Source organism: Carassius gibelio, chromosome B6 (genome assembly GCF_023724105.1).
Source record: "Carassius gibelio isolate Cgi1373 ecotype wild population from Czech Republic chromosome B6, carGib1.2-hapl.c, whole genome shotgun sequence".
NCBI lineage: Eukaryota > Metazoa > Chordata > Actinopteri > Cypriniformes > Cyprinidae > Carassius > Carassius gibelio.
The window spans coordinates 27,150,377-27,174,699 of NC_068401.1; the positions used below are offsets into that span (position 1 = coordinate 27,150,377).

The following is a 24,323-nucleotide window of genomic DNA, read 5'->3' on the forward strand; positions in this document are numbered from 1 at the left end:
TTTTTCTACATAAAAATGTAACCCTATAGATAGATCATCAATAAAGCATATACCTACCCTTAAAGTGACTTAAATAAGTGATATACTGACACATGCTTATGTTTTAAATATTATACAGAATCACATGTATGAGTATAGTATATGAATGTTGTATATATTTTGTATAGATGACTGTGTATGGATCATGTTAGTCATATAATTGTAAGTATATAGATTATATAATATTAATTATCCATGTAAGGTTGACTTTATACATCTCATCTGACTTATTAAATCCACATGCAACTATTTAGATGTGGTGCACTGTATTAAATATATTACTGTAGACTCGTTTGTATATCCCATATCATAGATCTTTGCATAGCCATGCATATATAGATTATATAGAAAATAGAAATTATTTCTTAAACTAATACAAATATATAAATTCAACAGATAATACTATTGCAAAAACATAGCACTAAAAAAAAAAACAGAGAGTATAAATTTACTACATTTTGCATCTTCACTATCGAAAAATGCCTGTTGGTTATTTATTTGTTAGTTTTCAGACCACCTGTTAAAAATGTGCTCTTAAATGATCTGTGTCTCTCCAGCAATAAACAAAGACATTGATCATTGTCTGCAAACTGGTAATTAGGCTTAATTATTTGTTAATCTACAATGGGAAACAACATCTCTGACCTCAGACCAAAGGGACAGTTTGTGCCTAATTAGTGAGATAATTAGCTTCCAATAGAATTAGTAAACTTTCCTGTCCGGTCGCTGAGTTTTTTGGAGGACTAATGTCTCCAGGTGTTCCAGAACTAATGAATCATGTAGAACAGGCAGAATCCAGTCCACATGCCTTCACATTTAACCACAAAGACCGGTGGGCTGACTAGCTTTGGCTTTCTGGCAAGGACACGGACACACCGGAGAGGGACCAGCCATCTGTTCCTGGGAAATGTGCTGAAGGAACCGAGACCCAGCAGTGAAAGGCCCACAATAAACATGTACAAAACCCAATTAAGCATTTTATTAACACATATTTCTCTCCTTTTTTATTAACAAATAGAAAACAGAGCGCCTGTACAACAGATTGAATGCCGTTTTGTCTCTATGTGAACACAAAGTCAAATGAATTCTTCCCGTGTCCGTGTTTTTCATCTTACTTTGTGCTCAGGCCATAGGAGGAAAGAAACACTTGAGTATGCACATATTACGGGAGATTTGTCTTTACGAGCCACAGTGAGAAATGATCGGATGGCCGTTAATACCACGCACGGAGAGTCCAGGAGGTTTTGTGTTCCCAGCCTCTGCCTTTCCCCTCTTCAGCTGCTAGACGGAGCGAATGACGGATGGCCGTGGTTCTACTGGAGGTACACGATGACTGTACATGTGTGTGTGTGTGTGTGTGTGTGCACAGGTCTGTCGGGTCGAGGCCTGACCTTTGACCTCAGCAGACCCGGCATGGGATAAAGACTTTACTGTGGCAGCAGGAACACCATTTCTCTCGTCTTTCTTTCACTCGAGAATGGAGGGTTTCCAGAAAGCGTTCTCTCGTTTCATTGGTTCATTCAGTGTCCTTAACGACGGCAGGTTCATTAAGGTCACTAACTCGCGTGTGAGCGTTTCATCTCTTTTATACTTGATTATACTGTTTTATAAAGTATCAGGAGGTGAAAAGGTTGTTTTAATTGTATATTTTTCTTTATAAAAGTTCCCCTTTTCCCACCAAATAAAAGTAGATCATTAAAATATAATAATGATAAAAAGTAAGAAATCATCAGCAGCTCTGAGTACACCTCTTATAGTATTAGTAACCTGGGTCATGTGAAAATACATGTCCACATGTGCTAAAAACAACTAAACATATATACGATTTTTTTTTTATAAAGGAATAATAACAATAATATAATAAGAAAAAAATAAGAATAAAAATATCCCCTTAGATATGCAATGATCAGCATAAATGATACAAATATTGTATTTCTGACAGATAAACCAATCGTAATGATGATGCAATAATAATAATAAAAACAACGGTGGACGATTGATCGATATGAAAATGAAATGATCGTAATCATAAAGCGGTAAGGTAATAGAGAGACAGGAGCTGTGCATTAGAGACCAGAACGAAGCGTTTGTCGCTGTTTTCAGAGACAGGAACAGGATCCAGTGATTTCTCCTCTCTCTGATCTGCCCTTTCTCTCTGTCTGTTTCTCTCTCTCCCTCCAGCAGTGGTGACTCAATAGGTAGGATGATTATGGCTCAGAAACAAGTGGCGGCTCTCCGTTCTGAGGCATTCTGGGAGTGGTTACGTTGCATAGTGATCGAAGCTGCCAAGATACTCCAGAGCGGCTCTGTAGCACAGCTGGTACTGGTCCTGCACACACAGTTAAAACAAGCATCATTACAACACCTTAAACTAATGCTTTGGCAAAAAATAAAAAGTCTAATTTGGAGTAAATGATGACATGTGAAGTATTGCTGGGGTGTCTGGTTTACCTCGGTCTGTACCATGGCAGGTCTCTGCGTGCGGAGCGTTTTTATGGTCTGGAACATGTCCACTACTCCTTCATACCTCATCCGCTCCAGAACAATACTTAAAGTGATGAAGACCCCTGTTCTGCCCACACCAGCACTGAGAGAGAGAGGGAGAGAGTTCAGCACATGTACTGCACACACAACATCTAGAGGTCAAATGTTTGGGGTCGAATACATTTGTTTCTAGTAAGTCTCTTCTGTTCACCAAAGGTGCCTTTATAAATTGATCAAAAATATACTAAAACTGTAAAATATTTTTACAAATTAAAATAGCTGTTTTCTATTTGAAGATATTGTAAAATGTAATTTATTCCTATGATGAAAACCAAAACCCTAACCCATCATTACTCCAGTCCTCAGGGTCACATGATTCGTCAGAAATCATTCTAATATACTGATTTGCTATTCAAGACACATGCTGAAAACAGTTTGGCTTTTATTTCTTGACCAATTAATTTTTTAAAAAATCAATTGAAATTTTTGATGAATAGAAATGTTAAAAGAACAGCATGCACATTATAAATCTTTTACTATACATGTCTTTAATTTAACTTCTGATCAATTTAATGCATACTAGCTGAATAAAAGTATTCATTTATTGGTTACACTTTATTTTAGGGTCAAGTTCCTGTGGTTTACTAAGTATTATTTATAAGTTTTGCCTTGGTAAACTCCTAATTACTGTAGTTGTTAAGTTGAGATATTGTATAGGATTAGAGATGTAGAATATGTGCTTTATAATTAATTAGAATTTTTAATGAGCCGAAAAGAATACACGTCACACCTCTGTTTATCAATGTGCACTGGCTTCCAATAGCTGCTCGTATAAAATTCAAGGCATTGATGTTTGACTACAAAACTACCACTGGCTCTGCACTCATTTACCTAAATTCATTACTTCAGACTTATGTGCCTCTAGAAGCTTGCGTTCTGCAAGTGAAGTCTGCACTTTTACAGACTTTTACACTAAATTGACCTCCCTAACTCAATCCCTTCCTCAGCCATCTTCAAGAATCGGCTTAAAACACATCTCTTCCATCTTTATTTGACCCTCTAACTTTAGCACTCACTTTTCTAATTCTATTCTTAAAAAAAAGGAAAAAAAAAAGAAAATCTAACTACCTTTCTAATCCTTTTCTATTCTATCTATTTTCTTTTTATTTAATATACAATTATAAAAAGACCTCTAACACTAGCTTGCTCTATTCTTTTTCTATTCTGTTTTCTTTTCATTTGTGTTAACCTAACTGAGACTTGTTATAGCACTTATATATCATTGCTCTTTGATTGCTTCCATTGTCCTCATATGTAAGTCGTTTTGGATAAAAGCGTCTGCTAAATGAATAAATGTAATGTAAATGTAATTACTAATAAACAGCCTATATGCTAGTAATATAAATGTTAATACGCAGCTAGTGAGAACTGGTTCCTATACTGAAGTGTTACCAATTTTATTTTGAAAAAAAAAAAAAAAAAAAAGTTTCTGACCCTAAACTTTTAAACTGTCCTGTACAGATACAAAGTCAGCTTTCGGAGATAGTCAGAAAAATCTTAGACTGAGACATTTTTAATATAGATTTACAACATTTTGTATATGTAATACATCAGCCATGCTCTTCTCACCTGCAGTGGACAGTAATTGGTCCGTCCTGTCCAAACTGCTCCTTGGTTTTGTGGACTTGGCCAATAAAATCAATAAAGCCCTCTCCTGTCTTTGGCACGCCTTGTTCTGGCCAATCGGTGAACTGAAACTGGCGGATCGTCCTGGACTGGCCATCCTGAGAGAATGAGAGTGTGATTTAAAGACACTGCACAGCTGAAGTCATGTGGTCACGTCTGATCGACTCACCCTGGCGTCTGTGACTTTAAACTCCCGTAAGATGTACTGCGGCATGTTGTATTCAGCCATGGGGTCCACGACGAAATACTGATAGCGCGCAGATCTCTCTGAAGGCCAGTACTGATGACACTTCTCCTGTGGAGCCAAACACAAGATTAGAGGAGCAGCTCACACTCGGCCAAACACCAACGTTATTTAGATTTTTAGTTTTTTGCCTTTGGTCTCTGTGGTGTAATGCACAGAATGACATCCTGAGGCCAGCATACAACTAGCTGATTTTCAGCATCATTAACATTTCATAAGTCATTCGAGAATCGGAGAACTTTTTGTCATAATTGCAGCAGTGTTTTCAGACATGCATCCACATTGCATGTTTATTTGGTTATTGTTATTTGATACACTTAAATCATTCCCTCCAGGGTTTTGCGATCATGCAGTTGCAACAATGAATGCAAATATAACCAGCCTTCTCATTATTTGCAGCAGCTGGCATTTTTGCATAAGTTTTCCTTTTAGAGAATAAATAGTAACTAATTAAAATCTATAAATCTGAACAAATTGATCAATGTGTGTTCAACTGCCAAACCACAATCGAGTTCAGTAATTATGCACAAAGTTATTTATATTAACAGTATTATATAGTATTGAACAGTACTAACAGAATTAAATAATGAAAAAAGCTGCAGCAAATGACTTTGGGATGCAAAATGAGAAAAAAAGTCTTTTGAAATCCTGACGGGACTTTTGAATGATTCATAAAAAAAGAAAGCAGATCCATGTAAACCTTCTGCTCATGAAAGCTGCACAAGAACATATATTTTCCATGACCTTGAACAGACTAAAAGGCAATCACACACAACTTCATGAGCTGCGTTGTAATTCAGTCTACTATTACAACTGTTTCTCTGTGCAGTTCTCCTCTTCATATTTCTATAAACTTCACGTTTGGCTGCTAAAAAGCAAAAGTGTTGCAATGTGTGGCATGGAATCAAAGATTTAAACAGCTGAATGTGTTTTGAGAAAAGCGTTTTATTTTAACAGCATTGATACTTATAATTTTTGTTAATATTATTATTAATAATAATATTATTATAAATATGTCTTTATACAGTAGTTTGTATTACATTTTAGTTTAGCCTTGGCAGCTAGCTGAAATATAAAATATCTGTTTCTATTTTATTTCAAGTAATGAAAATGTTTTCAAACAACCCAGTTTTAAAGTCGACAGGACATCAAAGATGAACAACATTTCACACTCCAATCAATTCCCAATGGATGCAATCAAGAGCTGCCATGCATTTTGCCGTTTTGAAGATCTTGTTTCACTCACGTTACAGAAGTAAAATGGGTTTCAAAGAGCCATTCACATTGACTTTGTTCACAATGGCGTGGACTCACCCGTCCCATCTCTCTGAGCTTCGTCAGCATCACCACGATGGTGGAATTGTGCTCCCAAAGCATCCTCCAGAAGTCCTCTGTGGTTTCAGAGAGAGGACCTTGTGTGGCGATATATGCCTTCTGCTGCCTGCAGGAAATACACATTAAGATACAGCTTGAAAACTCAAGAATCTAGACAGAGTGCTAATGAACAGCCCTCTGTAGGAGTGACGTGGGAAGACTGAGGGAAGAGTGATTCCTCTAGTCTAACAGCAGGAGGCGCTGCTGCTCCGTCTGTGATCATACAAGCACAACACAGAAAGAGAGGAGTTAAAGCTGCAGTCAGAGAGAGAGAGAGAGAGAGAGAGAGAGAGAGAGAGGACACAGAAGGGGTGAGAAAGACGCTGGGTGTGGAGGATGAGGCTCTAGATCACTCTGACTGCGTCACACTCGTGCTGCTGTCCTGCTGTGAGATCCTGCTGAATTGTTTTTTGAGATAAACTGAGCAAATGCATCTCTGAGGTGTTGAACAATAAATGTCTAATCTGACTTTAGCAGCTTCATTATTCTCTTACAGTGATTTTATCAGCACAGCACTTCTGATTGACTGTACTGCCACTTAAATCTATTTATCTGTCTATCTTTCTGTCCGTCCGTCCATCCATAATCTGATAGACTGCATGACCTTAACACCTTCAAACTTTAGGCAAGGCTTTCTCAAGTCAACATTAAAATTGAACTTTTAATCATTTTTTTATGACATCTTAGTGGTGTGATATTGTGGTGAATATCTCTTATATTGAAATTCTAAACTCATGTCCAGTGTCTTGTACTACAATATCTTACATCACTGCTTATTTGCATATAATGTAGCTTCCTTAGACACACACATATTGTTAATGATCAGTTACTCTCACTGACTTTTGGTCATTGTATGAGTGAACACATCTTCACGCAGGGCGCGCGCGCACACACACACACACACACAGACTCATCAAGCTAAAAGCATGTGGAAGCCCTTCTCCCTCTGCCCTTTATTACAAGCATGATTGCTGCCAATTACACTGTTTACACTTCATACAGCAGCAGATGCAGTGAGAGCTCTTTGATTGGCTGTTAATTTGATTAAGGGCCAATAATGAGCCCAGATTCTTGACACACCTGCTGGACACATCCGCCCCTACGCCTCACATGACCCCTCAGCAGCAGTGCTTGATTCAGGATGTAGTAAAGGACTATTCATCTGATGCACTGATATTTGCAGTAAATGTTCACTGTGGCAGAAAGCTGAACTGAATCAATGACTCTCAGAGACTATAGTCACAGCACACCACATAGATACTGTCTATAGAAAAGTAATTGCTTACAAAATAAGCATGCCTTTAACACTATTCATACTTAATGAATCCTGCACACTCTGAAATACTTAATTCTGATTGGTCAGTCGCAGCATTTTGATGCCATGCTTCTATAATGAGTGCTGAACCGTCTAATTAGCAGTGTCTTCATTCTTCTAAACTTCAAATAATGTGTTTCAAAGAATAAGGATAAAGTCAAATGATAAGACATATTGACACAACGATTCATAAATAGTAACAGAACCAGGCATGTAGTCAGCTAAAAATAATGTAAAAATGCAAGTTATATTAAAAAATGATATAAAAATAGTGTTTTTATTTTATTATTTAAAATGTAAAAATGAAATCAAATAAATATTACTACTGCAGTGACAATACTGAACTGTAACAGAAACAAAAAACATGAATTATTATTATAATTTAAATTTATTTTGTTAAATATAAAAATTAGGGCAATAAAGAAATGTTCCGTTATTATTGAATATTAATATCGTACTGTAAAAAGTATTAAATTATTAAATATTATTTTACACAACAACAGACAAATTACGATAATATTTATTCCTGACAAATACACTTCTCATTATAATTGGTTGGTGTGTGATGCATTTTCAAAGGCATGTTAAAGTGTCCCAAACTCACAGCACTGGTGAAGATTTCATGTGGAGCAGCATTCACCGACAACAGAGACACTGAAAACACTGAATCATGAGCCACTCGCACATAAATGAACACGGTGTCATGCTTCACTCTGAAACACACACAGCTCATCAGAGTAGATGTTTATAGAATTAATTCACAGCCTTTAACATTCATATTTCAGGTCGGAAAACAAATCTGTATCGATTTGTTAAAATATCAATACTAATGGTGGAATAATGCCTTAACTCTGCTCGACTCAAACCCACTGCAGTCTGAGCGTTTATCTGTGCGTCTGTGATGGATTGAGCTGTTCATGGAGACCGGACTCCTCATGACGGGTAATCCTTTTATTTGTGCGCTGAACTGTGTGCATCACCTGTCAGCTCGTGGGCGCAGGGCTCCGCCGATTCCCCAGTGCTGATAGCACTCCAGTTATAGACAGTCCTGCCAATAAGAACAATTTGTCCTGACATCTAGCAGCACAAAGGCAGTAGACACGAAGACGCAGACTTCCGAGAGCTGTCACATCCAGCAGGAGTCAAAAAACACAGGGGGGAAGTGACGGAGAGACTAGCTGCCGTTCAGCACCTTTACAGAAGAACACGCTGTCTTTCATTAGATTTCTCCAGAGTCTGATTCACAGTTGGTCTCAATTGGTTCTCAGATCTCTGTTTATGACTTCAGGCAAAATTCTGAATTTAAGATCTGTCTCCCTTTGACTTCAACGAGCACCACAGGATGCTGAATTGAAATGACAGGAAATGGAATTTACTCAATCGCATTTGCAAACCTGGAATCTCATACCTGTATCCGTCGATGAAGCTTGCGTTAATGTAGTCGGACCCCTCCACGCCTCTGATTGGCTGCAGACACACACGGCTGGACTCGAAGGGCATGATGTTGACCAGTCGGTTCTTGAATTTGTTGCACGGCAGACTAGCGCTGATGAATCTAGAGGTGTGTGCTTTAGAGTTGGCCAGTTTCTGCGGTGAGAAAAGACACAGAACACATTCATATTGTTCTGAAACACTGAAACAGAATCATACTGTACATACAACACACTACTTTCTTCTGAAACAGAATCATACACACTACTAATCAAAGGTTGAAAAAAGAAAAAAGGATGCATTAAATTGGACAAAATATGGGTTATACAGAAATATTCTTCTCTTTATCAAAATAATGACAGTTTCCACAAAAATATGAAGCAGCACAACTGTATTCAACACTGATAATGATATTGAGGAGCAAATCAGCAAGTTATAATGATTTCTGAAGACCATGTGACACTGAAGATGAGAGTAATGATACTGAAATACAGCTGCGCATCACAGGAATTAATTACATCCTAAAACATATTCAAATAGCAATAGCAATAAATTGCAATAATATTACAGAATGTAAAATTTTTGAGCAAATAAATGCAGCCTTAGTGAGCAGAAAAAGCTTCTTTTAAAAACATGAAAAATCAATAAAAACTATTGATGAAACGACATTTTAGCCTTTCAGACGTTAGCATTCTGTCAGTTTCTTTTTCTTTGTGTAAATTTTGAATAAATATTCCATAAAATGTTTCTTTTAAATATATCATCTTTTTGTGTGCATCTTATTTGGCATCATTATACTGTATAATAATCCATTCAGCACTGGTCATGCTCTGAGTTCAAAGGTCAAGCTCAAGTTCAGTATTCATGGCATAATGTCGATTTCCACACTGAATCTCGTCAACATTTGACATCTTTCTTTGGGGGAGAATGAGGTGTTTTGACTGGCTTTGTCCTAAACCTTCAAATGATACATGCTCTTTGAATCTCAGCATGTCAGCAAGATGCATCATGGGAAAACAGCCCATTAAAATCATTCATGTTGTGCAGGGAAACTCAAACATGTTTCTACACAGCTCTGACTGCACTGGCCCTTCAGAATCACACCATTCTTATCCGCTGGTCAAACATCATGTAATAATCATTAAAACCTGATTACTCTGAGCCTCATCGTCCGGGCTGTGGAGCGTCTCTGAGGACGGCTGCTGTATGTTAAAGGAGTGTTTTCAGGCATGAAGCAGCTATAACTCTCACCTCAGTCACAGATACGGCCTGTCAACTTCAACTTCCTGTTTGAGCCGTTCAAATGTGCACTTTTGCTTTGGTAAAACTTTAGCGTGCATGTCTTTTCTCTTTCTACAGCAGTTTTTTTAATTGTTGTTGTAGTGTAGCATTACTGAACATGAAATAACATGTAACAATCAGTGTTATTTAGTCTTACTTATGAACTATTATACTGTGTATTCATATTTGAATGATTTTATGTTAACACTTTACAATAATGTTTAATTTGTTTACATTATTTAACTATATTATAAAACAAGAAGAGTACTTGCATAGCACTTATTAATCTTAGTTAATGTTAAGTTTAACATTTACTTATACACTATTAAAATGTTAACCTTAGCCAACAGCTAGTTAGGATATTTTTAACTTAATTAGTTTTTTCAAATGAGACCTGATTTTAAGAGTAAAATTTTATTTTTTAAATTTTCAGGTTTCATTTGAGTAATTCTGTTATTCATTCAATTTTAATAATCAATTTAATAATCAACATTATTAAGTTTACTTCACTTATATTTCATTATCAATAAGCAATGTTGATTCTTATACCTGGTAATTTAAATGCTTGAGCTTAAACCTATTTCAGTCATAATAATAAACATTTATAAAGCACTTATAATTTAGTTTGTTATCATCCAATATTTCTATTTCGGTTTATTCCAGCTGTATTTCTAGATTACCATCTTTTGCATGTTAATCAGATGTTTTAACAAGCAACAAGGCATAGCTTTGTCCTTTGGTTCCATAGAGCTGTGCACTAAACATCAGACATATTCTGATCGGATGTGATTTTGTGCCTTCATGCTGTGTTTTGCCTTCAGTGAGACGAGAAAACTGTAACCCTGTTGTGTCGTGGCAGGTTAGGATGCCATCTGTGTGTGTTTTCTGACCTTAAACTCCAGTTCCATGGCGGTGACGGTGTCTCCGGGTGACGCCTGTGTGAGTTTCTGGATGTGTGTGTACAGGCTCCGCGCCGGGACCTCTGTGTTTCCGCAGGTGGCAGCCTCCAACAGGGCCTCGTGGATAAAGATATACTGATCTTCTGTCTGCACCATGTAGTTCCTCTGAGCACGCATGCAGGTCACATGACCGTAGATATCCACCGACTTCTCATGCTTCATCCGCTCCAGCATGGCCTCTGTCACGATAAAACAGCCTGTCCGACCCACTCCAGCGCTGCCATGGGAAACACAGATGTAGAGTGAACTCACAGACACATGTGCATGCTAACAGATACGTGAGCGGAGATCATGCTCCACCTGCAGTGCACCACCATGGGTCCGGCGTCAGGTGGGTTGCAGGCCTTGACCCTGCGTAGAAAGGCTAAGATTGGTGTGGGGTATTCGGGAACGCCGTGATCCGGCCAGGCCATGAACTGGAACTGCCGAACTTCCCGTTTCTCACTTGACCCATTCTGTGTCAAGACATTTAAAGAGATACAGTCAAAACGAAATATATTCAGACACATTATATAACTATAGTTCAGAAAATGGTAATAAAATATGTCAAGAGGTAAACTGTGTGAGAACAAATGCATCCTGATAATGTCAGATAACTTTTATAGAAAGGTATATAATATATTTTACAATCATCCAAAATTTATTCAGCTGTTAAATTTATTTATATCATTAGATAATGCCAATTTAGGTCAACCAGTTATCAAGCAATGCTTAATTCTGTTCAGTCTGTGGTCATAAAAGTTTTCATTAGCAAAACATGGTCAGTTCTAAGTGTCTGAACATTTTCCTCAAATTTGTCTCAATTTTACTTGTAGTCCACTGTATGAATAATATTTTTTGGGTATAATATGTCAGATTTCACTTTATTTTGCTATCCTGACTTACATTCATGAACTATAGTATCCTCCACCAACTAGTGAAAAAGATAAAAAATGTAACTGGTGTCTGAATAATTTTTGGTTTGACTGTACAGTATGTGATGGAAAAATGATTTGTCTTGTTAAGACAATATCAAATAATATATTTATAATAATTTTAATTATTATTTATAATACATATTAAAATTAATTACATATATAGATTTATACTATTAATCTCCCTCCACAATTTAACCACAAACTAAACTGCAATAAATAAATAAATAAATAAATAAATAAATAAAATCAATCAGAAATCATTAAGTTTGTAACATCACAACTATGGGCTTGTTAACTTACAACCATTTACAAATTTGCATCTATCTATAAATTGTAAAATATAATAAGTTAAATATAAATGTACAGTCATTATTTAATCTACTATAAAAGCCTATATAATTGTTTTAATTATTATTATTATTTAATGTTGCTAGTATCCTAGCAGACTACAGGATACAACTGGCAGAATTGTCTTTTACTGTTAATTAATGAGGTTGTTTTTGAGGATTTTTTTCCATCTTGATTATTCAGATTTGCTGTAAAACATCTAAACATCACAGAAAGATATTTTCAGCATTAATGAGCAGAAGCTTTAGTCATTTGTGTGAATGCAGCATATCTGACGGTTAAAAAAATGAAAAATGTGTCAGACATAAATCAAAAGGAACATCTAAAACTTCATTTCTGGTTGTTTTGTGTATACCATTTTCATTACATTATAATTTTCAACAGAATACAACTTAAATCAAATAATTTCTGACTGCTGGTACAATCAAAAACAAAAGAAAAACAAAAGAAACGAGAGTTATATCATCTATAAAGCGCCACACACAGACCTTATAGAGAGCGAAGGTCCTGACGCTGTAGGTGGCTAACTCCACTGTATCCAGCATGGACACTTGAATCATGCCGTATGTCTCTGTTCCACGACTCGGCCAGTACTGATCACACTTCACCTGCAATCACAGACACACACAAACATCACACATCAGGGGCCATAAGAGCACAGGAGACCACTGAAGCTGAAGCAGATGGGGGCACCACGCACCACAGACCGGCCAGAACTGTGGATCAACCTCTGGCTCTGAAAACACACACACACACACACACACACACACACACACACACACACAGGTCTGGGGTTGAGATGCATGAGCGTGACCCATCTGGGCTTCCGTAAACACTGCTGTCCTTCCTCAACAAAGAACAGGTACAATCTGTGCACTTATTTAAGATAATTAATAAATATGGCAGATTAACCCAATTCCCAGATTTTTTTGCATCTTTAATCATTTTCCCAATTGAGGATGTTCCAGATGTCCGGTTCATCAAACCTTTCATTTGAATTAAAGAAGTTGAATGATTATCATCCTGTTTCTTCTAACGATGCACAATATATTTGTGAAAACAGAGCACAGCAACTGTGTATTACAGTGTGCTTGTCTACAGTTTATTAAAACATTTTAATGACTTTAATAAGCACATATTATAGAATTAAACTTTGCAGAAAAATAAATAAATACACACATAAATCAGTAAAATTACATTTGTGTAGTACTGATCTACAATATTGGCCACCATATCAAAAAAGCATGATAAATATTATTATAATTTTTGGTGACGCTTCCATTTGTTAATATTAGTTAACATATATTTTAAAATCTAAAGCATTTATTAATCTCAGATAATGTTGATTTGCCAATATATTATCAAAAAGTTGTATCTATTAATGCTATTTAATGGACTTGAGCTAAAATGGACTATAAAATGGAAAATGTATCCATATGCACTTTATCTCATCAATTGATATTATACAGAAAATAATATAATTGTGACTCGTGAGGTACATAACTCCACTAGAAAGCTTGCGTTCATGTATACTGAGCTTGACCATGTGGAGGAAAAAAGAATGACCATCTGGTCACACGGCAGGTGAGGGAACATGTGACTCCTCCCTCTCTCACACATGCACACACACATCACTTCCTGTTCAACAGTCCTGTGAGGACACTTATGCTCACTTCCTGTCCTATGTTATTCACAGGCAAGGCACGTGTTTGCATGTGTTCCCGAGGCTTTTGGGATATTATCTGACATCCTAGAAATTCAAAAATGAAATCTGTTTGGGGCAGGAACCAGACAACACGAGATGAGGAGTGAAATCTCACCCTGCTCTTCTCCTCCAGTCTGGTCATCATGATGATAGTGCTGGTCCTCTGCTCCCACACCATCCTCCAGAAGTCACTGAACGTCTCAGGCAGAGGACCCTGAGTGGCGATGTAAGCGTTCTGCTTGCGGTAGCCGTCAATGTAGTTTCCATTGATGTAGTCGCTCCCCGGTACACCTACGATTCAGCAGTGCATTTTATACATATATATATATATATATATATATATATATATATATATATATATATATATATATATATATATTTTATTAACCTATATTCTTATGCATTGCAATCCTTTCATTTTTTATATTTGGCATGTTTGTGTGCTGCTGTGCATCCCTGTGTTTAATAAGCAGCGTGTACGCTCTTTAAATAACAAAGAAAAAACATTGACTTTAGACCAGGTTTGAGTTGGTCTATGGCGCAGTCTATTTTCAGCTCCTTATATAGCAATGAGCCAAAATAGCAATGCACCTGAACACACCTCTTTTTTAGACCAGCACACCCATGGGCGCACAAATGGGTGCAAATGCATTTGCTAATTAAACGATGTGGCGCTGGACGGGCTGAAACTAGCAGACACACTTACGCTGCTCCTTGCGTCGCATTACGCCGGGTGTATGATGATGCCCTCTGACCTCAAACTGGTATAAATATGTGTGTTTTTGGACTCACCATCAATGGGGGTCAGCACGACTCTGGAGTGATCGTAAGCGATGACGTTTGCATAGCGGTTCTTGGGCTTGTTGACCTCCAGGTTGGAGTTTTCCCAGGTGAACTGCTGGCCGGGGTCAACAGACTACAGAACACAAAGACAAAACATGAGCAAGTTTGTTAGAAAGCTTGACCAACAAAGGAAGAAAATAGACACATTTAACCTTTGAAATGATCCAGTTCGAGAAAAATTTAATCATTCTTTCACATCATTTGAATCCTCTGCAGACTGTTTTCCAGCAGGTTTCCTCAATACTCCCTCATCTGTCATTATCTTTCCATTATTAAGTCCTGCCTGCAATCTTACGCTGTTGAGCCAAACCACCACACGTCTACTCATGAAAACCTATTTTACTATAATGTGATTTAGTGAAACAGGATATTCAATAAGAAAGGAAGAAAGAGGGAAACAGTATAATTTAAAGAGGGAACTGACTGGAAGCTCATATGACAGGTGACTAGAGAAAACAGTTTTTTTTAAATAAGAGCGTTTGGTGACATCAGCTAAAAACTAAAGTCATTCAGAGGTGGAGCAAGTTTCATTTCAGTTTGATGAAAGTTTACATGGAATACTGTGCACCAATGAATCATTCATAGTAAGATGAGTCTGGCACAGCAGGAACTGATGCTGCAAAATCTAGCAGACGCACCACACAGTGAATCTCTACCATGACCTGTCCACGATCACGCCCGGCGCTTTAGAGATCTGCCTAATCCAGAGATAACGGGTCAGAGGGTGAGGTTCAGACGTCTCCCTGCATCACATTACTGCAGCTCGGAGACGCGAGCAATTATAATAAACTAAACATATCAACTATATGAAACATAATACCATTCAAAAGTTTGGGGTCAGTTAAGATATTTTAGGGTCAATATAAATCTTATGCTTGCCAAGGTTGCACTTATTTGACCAAAAATACAGTAAAAGCAGTAATATTGTGAAATATTATTACATTTTAAAAGACCTGTTTAGTGTGTGAATATATGTTACATTTATTTCTTTGATGCAAAGCTGAATTTCCAGCACTATTACTCCAGTCTTTCAGAAATAATTCTAATAAGCTGATTTACTGCTCAAGAAACATTTCTGTTTATAAGCAATGTTGAAAACTACCGCATATTTTTATGCATTTTGTGCAAAGATTAAAGAAACAGCATTGATTTGGAACGGACATCTCATCTTTTTATAACATTATAGATGTATCCTTATATCCTTGCTGAATAAAACTATAAATTTCTTTAAAAAAAGTGTTGATAAACCCAATCTTTTGAATGTGAGATGAGAATCCTCTTAAAAGATGGTGAATGGTGACATGTAGAGTTCATTCTAAGGGCAATGTGACATTCCTCTAGATGTATATAGAATAAAGAGCAACCAAAGGCTGAACTTCTGTCTACTAACAGATGGATTGTGATAGTCATTGTATAATAATCATTAATCACTATACATCTGCCATATTTCTAATGATTGTTTGTCAGCTTAATCTGTCTCACAGCACAGATTGTGTGCATTTGTTTGTGGTTATGTATGATTATGTGTTTGTCATGAGAAATGTATTGATCTCTGGAAAAGGCTGCGTCAGTGCATTTAAAATAAACACACACAAGCCTTAATTGCTTTTGTGTGTTTCGTATCTTAACATTGCGTGCTAACCTGGCACAGTAATATTCACAACAATGAATCTGGGAATCTGGAGGCCAAAACGCAACACAATAACAGCTAATCAAGACTTTGTGATGAGTTTTGTCAGTTTGTTCGCACTTTAGATGAAACACAACTTCTATCTTGGACTTACATGACACTTCTCCAGATGGAACTGATGCATTTTTCATATTATATTAATGTTTCTCTGCATCCACCATCGGTTCTTTCTCATCCATATGTGATAGTTAATATAAATGAGGAGCGCTACTTCAGACCAATGGGTTTGTGGTGTGAATATAACATAACTCTGACCTACGGTATGTCAAGTCTCCTGAGCAATGAAACAGCAACATCTGAGCAATAAAAGATTCATCTGAAGAGCACATTATAGTGTCTCTCTGTCACATTATATAGTGAAATCTTCTCTCTCGTCTCTGTCTACTGTATGGGTGGCTATTCTTGCCTTATTCAGTGGTCTCTTGTTTCTTCCCTGTTAAAAACATCACAGATTTTAATGCATGTGTATGTATGATCTGAGGATGTGTTGTCCTCGTCTGCTGTTAGCTCTGTCCTGATCTGTGGTTGCTCTCCATTATTAAAGAAGGATTTACTTTTTAAAAATGTCTCTAGAGGTGAACTACATTCACAAAGTTAATATTAATGTACCAACAAGCTTCTTTTAATGTTTTTGAAAGAAGTCTCTTCTGTCCATCTAAGCTGCATTTATTTTATTAAAAGTATAGTGAAAACAATAATATTGGGAAATCACTATTATATATATATATATATATATATATATATATATATATATATATATATATACTTTTGAATTGTAGTGTATATTAAATAAAATGCATGCTGTACTCAGGAGGACATTCCCACAGATGACAGGCTCACACTGATCGATTGCTATCTTATTATTTACCTACAGATATATTACTTTATCTCCATCTTTGTACACAGTTCCCTCCCAATAAGCCTGTCTTTATCTGTTTATCCTGTTAGCTTCTTTTGTATTGCTGTTTAATGTGAGCCATTTGGCGTTTGATTAGATCACCGTTGCTCCGACAGTATTTGATGTCTTTATTTTTGTCTTGATTGTTTAAGCACTCAGAAGAGCTGCTCAATGTACAATAACAACTCAAGCAGGCAGCAGAGTCCCGCCCCTTCCCCAAACACACACACACACACACACACACACTGCAGGATTAGCTGTCTAATATAGCAGGTGACTCTCACACTCATTACACTCCTAATAGAGTTGTTTCCCAGCTTTAATTTCAAGCTCTGGTGATCTGGGTTCTGCCTGAGTTGCTGATGTGACCGTGTGTGTGTGTGTGTGTGTGTGTGTGTGTGTGTGTGTGTACAGGCTTATATACCCTGGTGGGGACTTAAACCTGAAAACACACAGACTCATGGGGACTCGTGTCACAGTGGGAACCTAAACTGAGGTGTGTGTGTGTCTGTGGAATATCTGTAAATCCATGTGTAACTTGTAGTATTATGAAGATGCACAAGTTCTTAGTGTCATTGCAGCACATTTGAGAAATGCAGAGCACTACTTGCTGAACATTAGATGTTGAAGAGTTCACATTCATACAGTCTTTCTGAGATTGTACGGTGAACACATTTAGCTGTTTGTCTGTGATGGAGTAGTCACAGCATCAGACAGTCGGCCACAGGCCATTGGCTGACTTTCTGAACAATTCTGCACACAAAAATGTCAACCTCTGGCTCAAAATGAGCTCTTCCTTTATGTTTGGCTGGCTTTATGAAACTTATCACAGTAGTTGTGGTTCATCAATCTAACAAAGGTCATATTTTAAAGCATTAATGCTTCTGACAAAATAACTAATCACTAGATTTTTCAGTTAATTGCCAGTTTCTCCAGTGTTTCAGAGATCAAGTTGGTCTATTATTGTGGTTACCTCTGTGTATGAAATGTTTTATATAGATAAACTTGCCTTGCCTAAATGAATGTGCTTCCCCAGAACTGTATTTTGGAGCTCTATTTATAACTGATCTGCTTTAAATGTTCAGCCATAATAAATCCACTGTCTCCTTTACTCTAATCTTCAGTGTCCTGTTCTACAATGTACATGTTCCACACATGCAGATGTAGGTCAGAACAAGCGCAATTGTTTTCCAGCTGCAGATGTTATCCATAATGGATGTGTTTTCCCCTCATTGTCCAGATTTATCTAACTTGCAGACATTTTATGTAAATTTCTGATGTCTGAAGGACGTCAAGCAATTATCCCTCGGTGGCTTTAACAGAAGGCATTTCTCCTCAATTCTCCTCAAGGTTGTTTAGACGGACAATCTTGACATGACTAGGGAAGAGTTACCTCATATTCCTGTGAGAAGTGTAGGCCGTCGTTGGCTTTCAGCCGCTCGATGTGGTCAGCCAAAGCACTGACAGAAACTGGAGGGTGTTCGCGCATTCCTGTAGGGAGAAAGAGAGGATGAACCGATAGCAGAGATTTCTATTGGCCTGTTTGGTTTGGTTTTGTTTGGCTGAACTGAGGAACAGACATACTTTGGTTCACACAGTTTTTAGGCATTTGGAAGATGGACACACATGATAACAACCCAAAGCATGTGAGAAATAGAAGGCGAAGGAGAAAGCACTAAGCTTTTAACACCATGCTATGTGCTAAGACTAGCAGCAGTGATATAAGCAGTGAACGGACATGAAAAATGAACCGCTTCTGGGTCAATAGCAAGGTGGCGTGAGCTGTCCTGTACAATCAAAATGGCATGTAAATGACACCGGCATATTACACAGAAGGACTACAACCTGAGCACACATTAAAAACACAGATTGATTTCCCTCCCATCCCACATCTGCTCAACTGAGGTGTTTGAGACGGACAGCCTGTGGAAAGGATGTGAGAGATGGTGAAGCTTTAACTCAGATCAGCCAACGTGGTTTAGGGGGCGTGGCTTTGGTCTTGATGGACAGGGAGGAGGAGCATAGAGATGAAGGTAGTGAAAGTTCACACAGGAACGCAAGAGAGAAACTAACTTGAAGTGCTGGGGCAGCTGAAGGCACTGGATCCTGCAGAGAGAAGATGAGGAGGGACTGTGATATATGTCACTTACAGAAGAGAGAGAAAGAGGAAAAGAGACAGAGTATGTGCAGAAAGAGCAAAAGAAACAGCCATGAGGAGCAGAAGACAACATGAAAACGCTTTCCCTACATATTTAACTTATTTAACATGAAATATTTCTGAGTGAAACAAAATATTCAGAGCAAATACAAGGTTCTGTCATGGAACTCAAGATGGCACATTCAACTCAATCTGATATAATCAAATGATTGGTTTCTTTCACATTCAAATACTCGGCTGGTGCTTGCTGTAGCAGTTGTGGTGTGCTTTAAAATCCTCCACCTTCTCCAGCTCCACCTGTGTAGATCTGCACCAGGTAATTTGTCATATATTATATATAGGGGTTATTTTATATATGTTTTATGTGCAGCAACAGTATTTCTTACATGCTCACAGCGGCATGTCTGTGGATGTATTGGCAGTAGCAAGTTTTAGTTGCACTTGCTATGTATAACATTTAATGCATAATATGTTCAGAGTTATTTATTAAGTAAATACACAACAGTTCAAAAAAGAGTTTATATATACTGTATATATATATATATATATATATATATATATATATATATATATATATATATATATATATATATATATATATATATATATATATATATATATATATATATATATATATATATATATATGGCGCAGTGGATAAGACACGTGCCTTTGGTGTGAGAGACCTGGGTTTGAATCCAACCTAAATGTAAATATATTTTTTGAAATATACTTGTTTGAAAGAAATTAATGACCTAGGCTGCATTTATTTGAACAAAAGTTCAGTAAAACAGTAATATTGCTAAATATTTTTACAATTCCAAATAAATGTTTTGAAAAGGTTTCAAAATGTACTTTGTTCCTGTGATGAAACCTGAATTTTCAGCATCATTAATCCAGTCTTCAGTGTCACATGATCCTTCAGAAATCATTATAATACACTGATTTGCTACTTTATTTTCAGGATTCTTTAATAAATGGAAAGTTTGAAAGAACAGCATTTATTAGAACCAAATCTTGTAACATTATAAATACCTTTACTGTCACTTTTACCTATCCTAAACTCTTGAACTGTAGTGTAAATAAGGTCATTTTCTACATCAGCCTCCCAAAGAATGAATCGAAGCACTGCAATCTTACAACTGAAAGGCACTTTGTCTTCCTTTAGTTCACATTAAAGCTCTCGGTTCAGAAATCAAGAACTGGCTTTCAGCATGTCAAAACACAACAGGATGTTAAAATCGCACCTTGTGTATCAAATATTCACTGTTATGACATGGACCAAAGTATCAACGAGGCGCTCTAATATACACTGAACAAAATTATAAATGCAACACTTGTTTTTGCCCCATATTTCATGAGCTGAACTCAAAGATCTAAGACCTTTTCTATTTAAACAAAAGGCCTATTTCTCTCAAATATTGTTTTACAAATCTGTCTAAATCTGTGTTGTCAAGCAATTCTCCTTTGCCGAGATAATCCATCCACCTCTCAGGTGTGGCATATCAAGATGCTGATTAGACAGCATGATTATTGCACAGGTGTGCCTAAGGCTGGCCACAATAAAAGGCCACTCTAAAATCTGCAGTTTTATCACACAGCACAAAGCCACAGATGTCGCTAGTTTTGATAGTGTGTTTTTCTCCCCATGTGCTCCCTGACCTAGTTTCTCCCTTGTTTTGATTGATCAGTTGATTCAGGTGTGTCTCGTTTAATTATTTTAATATTTATAGCATGGTCGGCACCATGTTTTCTTGTCAAGTCTTCAATGTTACGTGTGTTTCTGCTTGCCCTGTTTGGATTATTAAAAACTGTTCTACTGGAATCCTCCCTCGTCTCCGAGTTTCTCGCTCTGCACGGTAGGCACTGTGACATAAACACAGTGCCTAAAACGTCAAACATTTATCTAAAATACAAACAGCCTTTATCTGTGAGGCAAGGCATTTTTACATTTTCAGTGTCCTGAAGCTTTTCGAAACACAAGTTCTGAAGTAAACAAAATAACATGGTAGTATGGTTCTTCATTTGATGTTTCAAAAGCATGGATAACCAATTCCCATGGCAGGGAAGTTGACATGAATATTTCTCCCAGTTTCGCCATGAGAAAGATTGCGCTTGCACTTGCAGCCCAACAATCTGACATAAGAACATGAGTCACTTTGCAACTGAAGCAAAAGCAGATTCTTATTGAAGTCAGCAAAATGTCTGAGCATTCAGAAATTTCCCCTGAGAGAGAGATAGAAAGAGAGAAAAATAGAAAGAGACAGAGGGAGAAGTGCAAAATATGGATTGAAAGGAGTGAGAAAGAGAAGGATTTTCTCCAGTGAATCATCCTGTTTAATTCTATCCATCATGTTCAAAGCACAGTCTAAATCAAATGAAGCAATAGGATGTGATGCTGCTATGTGTGTGTGTGTGTGTGGTTTGAGATTAGCTGGCAGGTTCTGCTCCTCAGTGTGTCCTTCACCTGACAGTGCGGCTCTGTGAATAATGTTTTGTCTTCACACTGAAGCTCCAGCTGAACCTGACGTCCATAAATCCAGTGAACAGTTCTGTCTCTCTTTCTGAGGTCTACATCCAAGCAACCCCAAACTGATTTGTTTTCTAAAGAAACTCTGTTGCAAAACCTAGTGAGCATTTTAAGGTATCAAAGAAGCACCGTTACAAAAGTTGTGCAGTATCATGACTCTTCAGACCTCGTTCTGAGGCAGTACCGCATGCATCCTTCAAGGATCTCAGAATACATATTCAGAGATGATGCAAAGGTGAAATGAAATACCTGTGATAGTCCATTCAGTATAGAAATGTATGAATAAAATAGTTCAATACCCAATCTTTGTTGGTGCTGTCCTTATGCATAATGGAGTACGTTAGAAACTAGGCTAATATGAACCTTGTATACCATCCAGTGTTTTACTATTTACTACTGTTTTACTACCATTAAGACACTAGTTTAATCAGATTTTTATTTTATTTTATTATTATTGTTTTTTTATTTTTTATAAAGTTTTAGTTAATTTGTTGTTTTTGAACAGTGAGATTAAAAAAATGAATAAATGTTGATATTTAAAAAAACTGAATGTAAATGTAATAACTATTTTCTATATAAATATAAAATATATTTTAAAATGTTATTTATTGCTTTGATCAAAGCTACATTTCTAATATTATGATTTCTTGTTCAAGAAACTTTTTTTATTCAGTTGAGTATATTTTTTCACGATTCTTTGCTAAACAGAAAGATCTAAAAGATCAGCATTTATGTGAAATAAAAAGCTTGGTAACACTTTAGAATAGTTTCCAATTCTCACTAATAACCAGTTGCTTATTAGCATGTCTTATTAACATATTGGCTGTTTATTAGTGCTTAAAATCTATGTATAATGAATGACATCCATTATCCTACCAAAACTCCCTAAAACTTAACAACTACCTTATAAACTATTAATAAGCAGAAAGTTAGGTGTTAATTGAGGCAAATTTTACTGTTAAAATTAAATGATTTCAGCTGAAATGACCTGTGTTGTTCTCTTTTTGTATTGGCCCATTTTACCTGAATGTTGTGCCGTAGCTCAAGAAGGTAACTGCTGATACTCTAACTCTCATAATTTGAAAACAGTTATACTTTTTGATATTTAAAAAATATATAAATATTTAAGAGACCCAGGGTAATTCATAAAAATATCATTAGATCTCATGCATAGCTTATTTGATGGTATTATAAGTCATTTACCAAACCGTGGACCATTTTAGCTGACCTCACCCTATGTAATTTTTATTAGCTATTGTTAGTTAAATCATTTTTGGTAACACTTTAGTACAGGGCCCAATTCACACTAATAACTAGTTGCTTATTAGCATGTCTATTAACATATTAGCTGTTTATTAGTGCTTATAAAGTACATATAACGCATGACATCCTTAATCCTACCCAATACCCTAAACTTAACAACTACCTTATAAACTATTAATAAGCAGCAAATAAGGAGTTAATTGAAGCAAAAGTCATAGTTAATGGTTAGTTAATAGTGAGAATTGGACCCTAAAATAAAGTTTTTAAAAGTTTTTATTTTTAATACAGATAATTTTATTTGTATTTTGATTTAGTTATTTTAGTCCATAAAGTGATAAAGGTTGCGTTGGTAACCACCTAAAATAAAAGGTTTATTTATTCATTTATGAATTTCAGTTAAAGTTTATTTTATTTTGTATGGTTTTAGTTTAAGTTAACTATAATACCTGTGTATTAGCCATATTTAGAAACAGGCCACTCTTATTCATCATGGATTTCTATTCCACCCGTATTATTAGTACAATATACTGGTTGCTGTATATGATAAGGTACAAAGCTCATTTTAATATGGCTAATATATAGTTATAAACTATAAAATATGCAGCCACCAATTTGCCATTCTGTAATACTAGTGAATAGTGAATTTTATGTGAGCTGCTCAAGTTTTCAAGAATGGCCCTTCATTGGCCACTGTGTGTGTTATAAATGTGATGAGCTGTTTGTACAGTAACTCATTACTTTGGTGTTAAAACAATAGAAGTCCATGAAAAATGTCCATCATGATGTTATACCTTGTGTTTGATAATTGAGCCTCCTCATTTCCACGGGGTCAGAGGAATGGGCCAGTAAGTGATCTTTAACTCCAGCTGAGTGCTCATCTTTAGCCGAGGGTGAGGAGCGCTTCCTGTGCAGACAGGAAATGACATCAAACATGAGAATACAAGTGTAAGGTATTTTTGTAACAGGTTACAATAAGGTTAATTTGGTTAAACATTAGAATTAGTTAACATGAACTGATGTTCCAAAGCATTTATTAATCCTAGTTACTTTCAATATTCACTAATACTCTATTAAATGTAATAGTTGTACCTGTTAATATTATTTAATGGACCTGAGCTAACGTGAACAAAGAATAATTGCATTTTATTAACCAACTCT

The 24,323-nt window shown here is 36.5% G+C and overlaps 1 protein-coding gene across 7 annotated transcripts in view; it reads right to left on the reverse strand.

The window, feature by feature from the left end:
- Positions 1-996: 996 nt before the first annotated feature.
- The window catches only part of ptprfa (protein tyrosine phosphatase receptor type Fa), a 204,898-nt gene continuing 181,571 nt past the window's right edge, over positions 997-24,323 (reverse strand). For 6 of the 7 annotated variants that reach the window (XM_052558470.1, XM_052558468.1, XM_052558473.1 and 3 more), the window contains 13 exons: positions 23,957-24,069; positions 18,608-18,705; positions 14,576-14,699; positions 13,899-14,074; positions 12,567-12,686; positions 11,114-11,268; positions 10,745-11,030; positions 8,551-8,729; positions 5,768-5,894; positions 4,379-4,504; positions 4,153-4,307; positions 2,491-2,626; positions 997-2,368 (listed from right to left, as the gene is read on the reverse strand). In XM_052558470.1, coding sequence (XP_052414430.1) covers positions 2,300-2,368; positions 2,491-2,626; positions 4,153-4,307; positions 4,379-4,504; positions 5,768-5,894; positions 8,551-8,729; positions 10,745-11,030; positions 11,114-11,268; positions 12,567-12,686; positions 13,899-14,074; positions 14,576-14,699; positions 18,608-18,705; positions 23,957-24,069 — 1,864 coding nt within the window. In that variant the 3' untranslated portion in view covers positions 997-2,299. Of the gene's footprint in view, positions 2,369-2,490; positions 2,627-4,152; positions 4,308-4,378; positions 4,505-5,767; positions 5,895-8,550; positions 8,730-10,744; positions 11,031-11,113; positions 11,269-12,566; positions 12,687-13,898; positions 14,075-14,575; positions 14,700-18,607; positions 18,706-19,287; positions 19,321-23,956; positions 24,070-24,323 lie in introns of all 7 variants that reach the window. The other variant, XM_052558474.1, reaches the window with a different exon arrangement.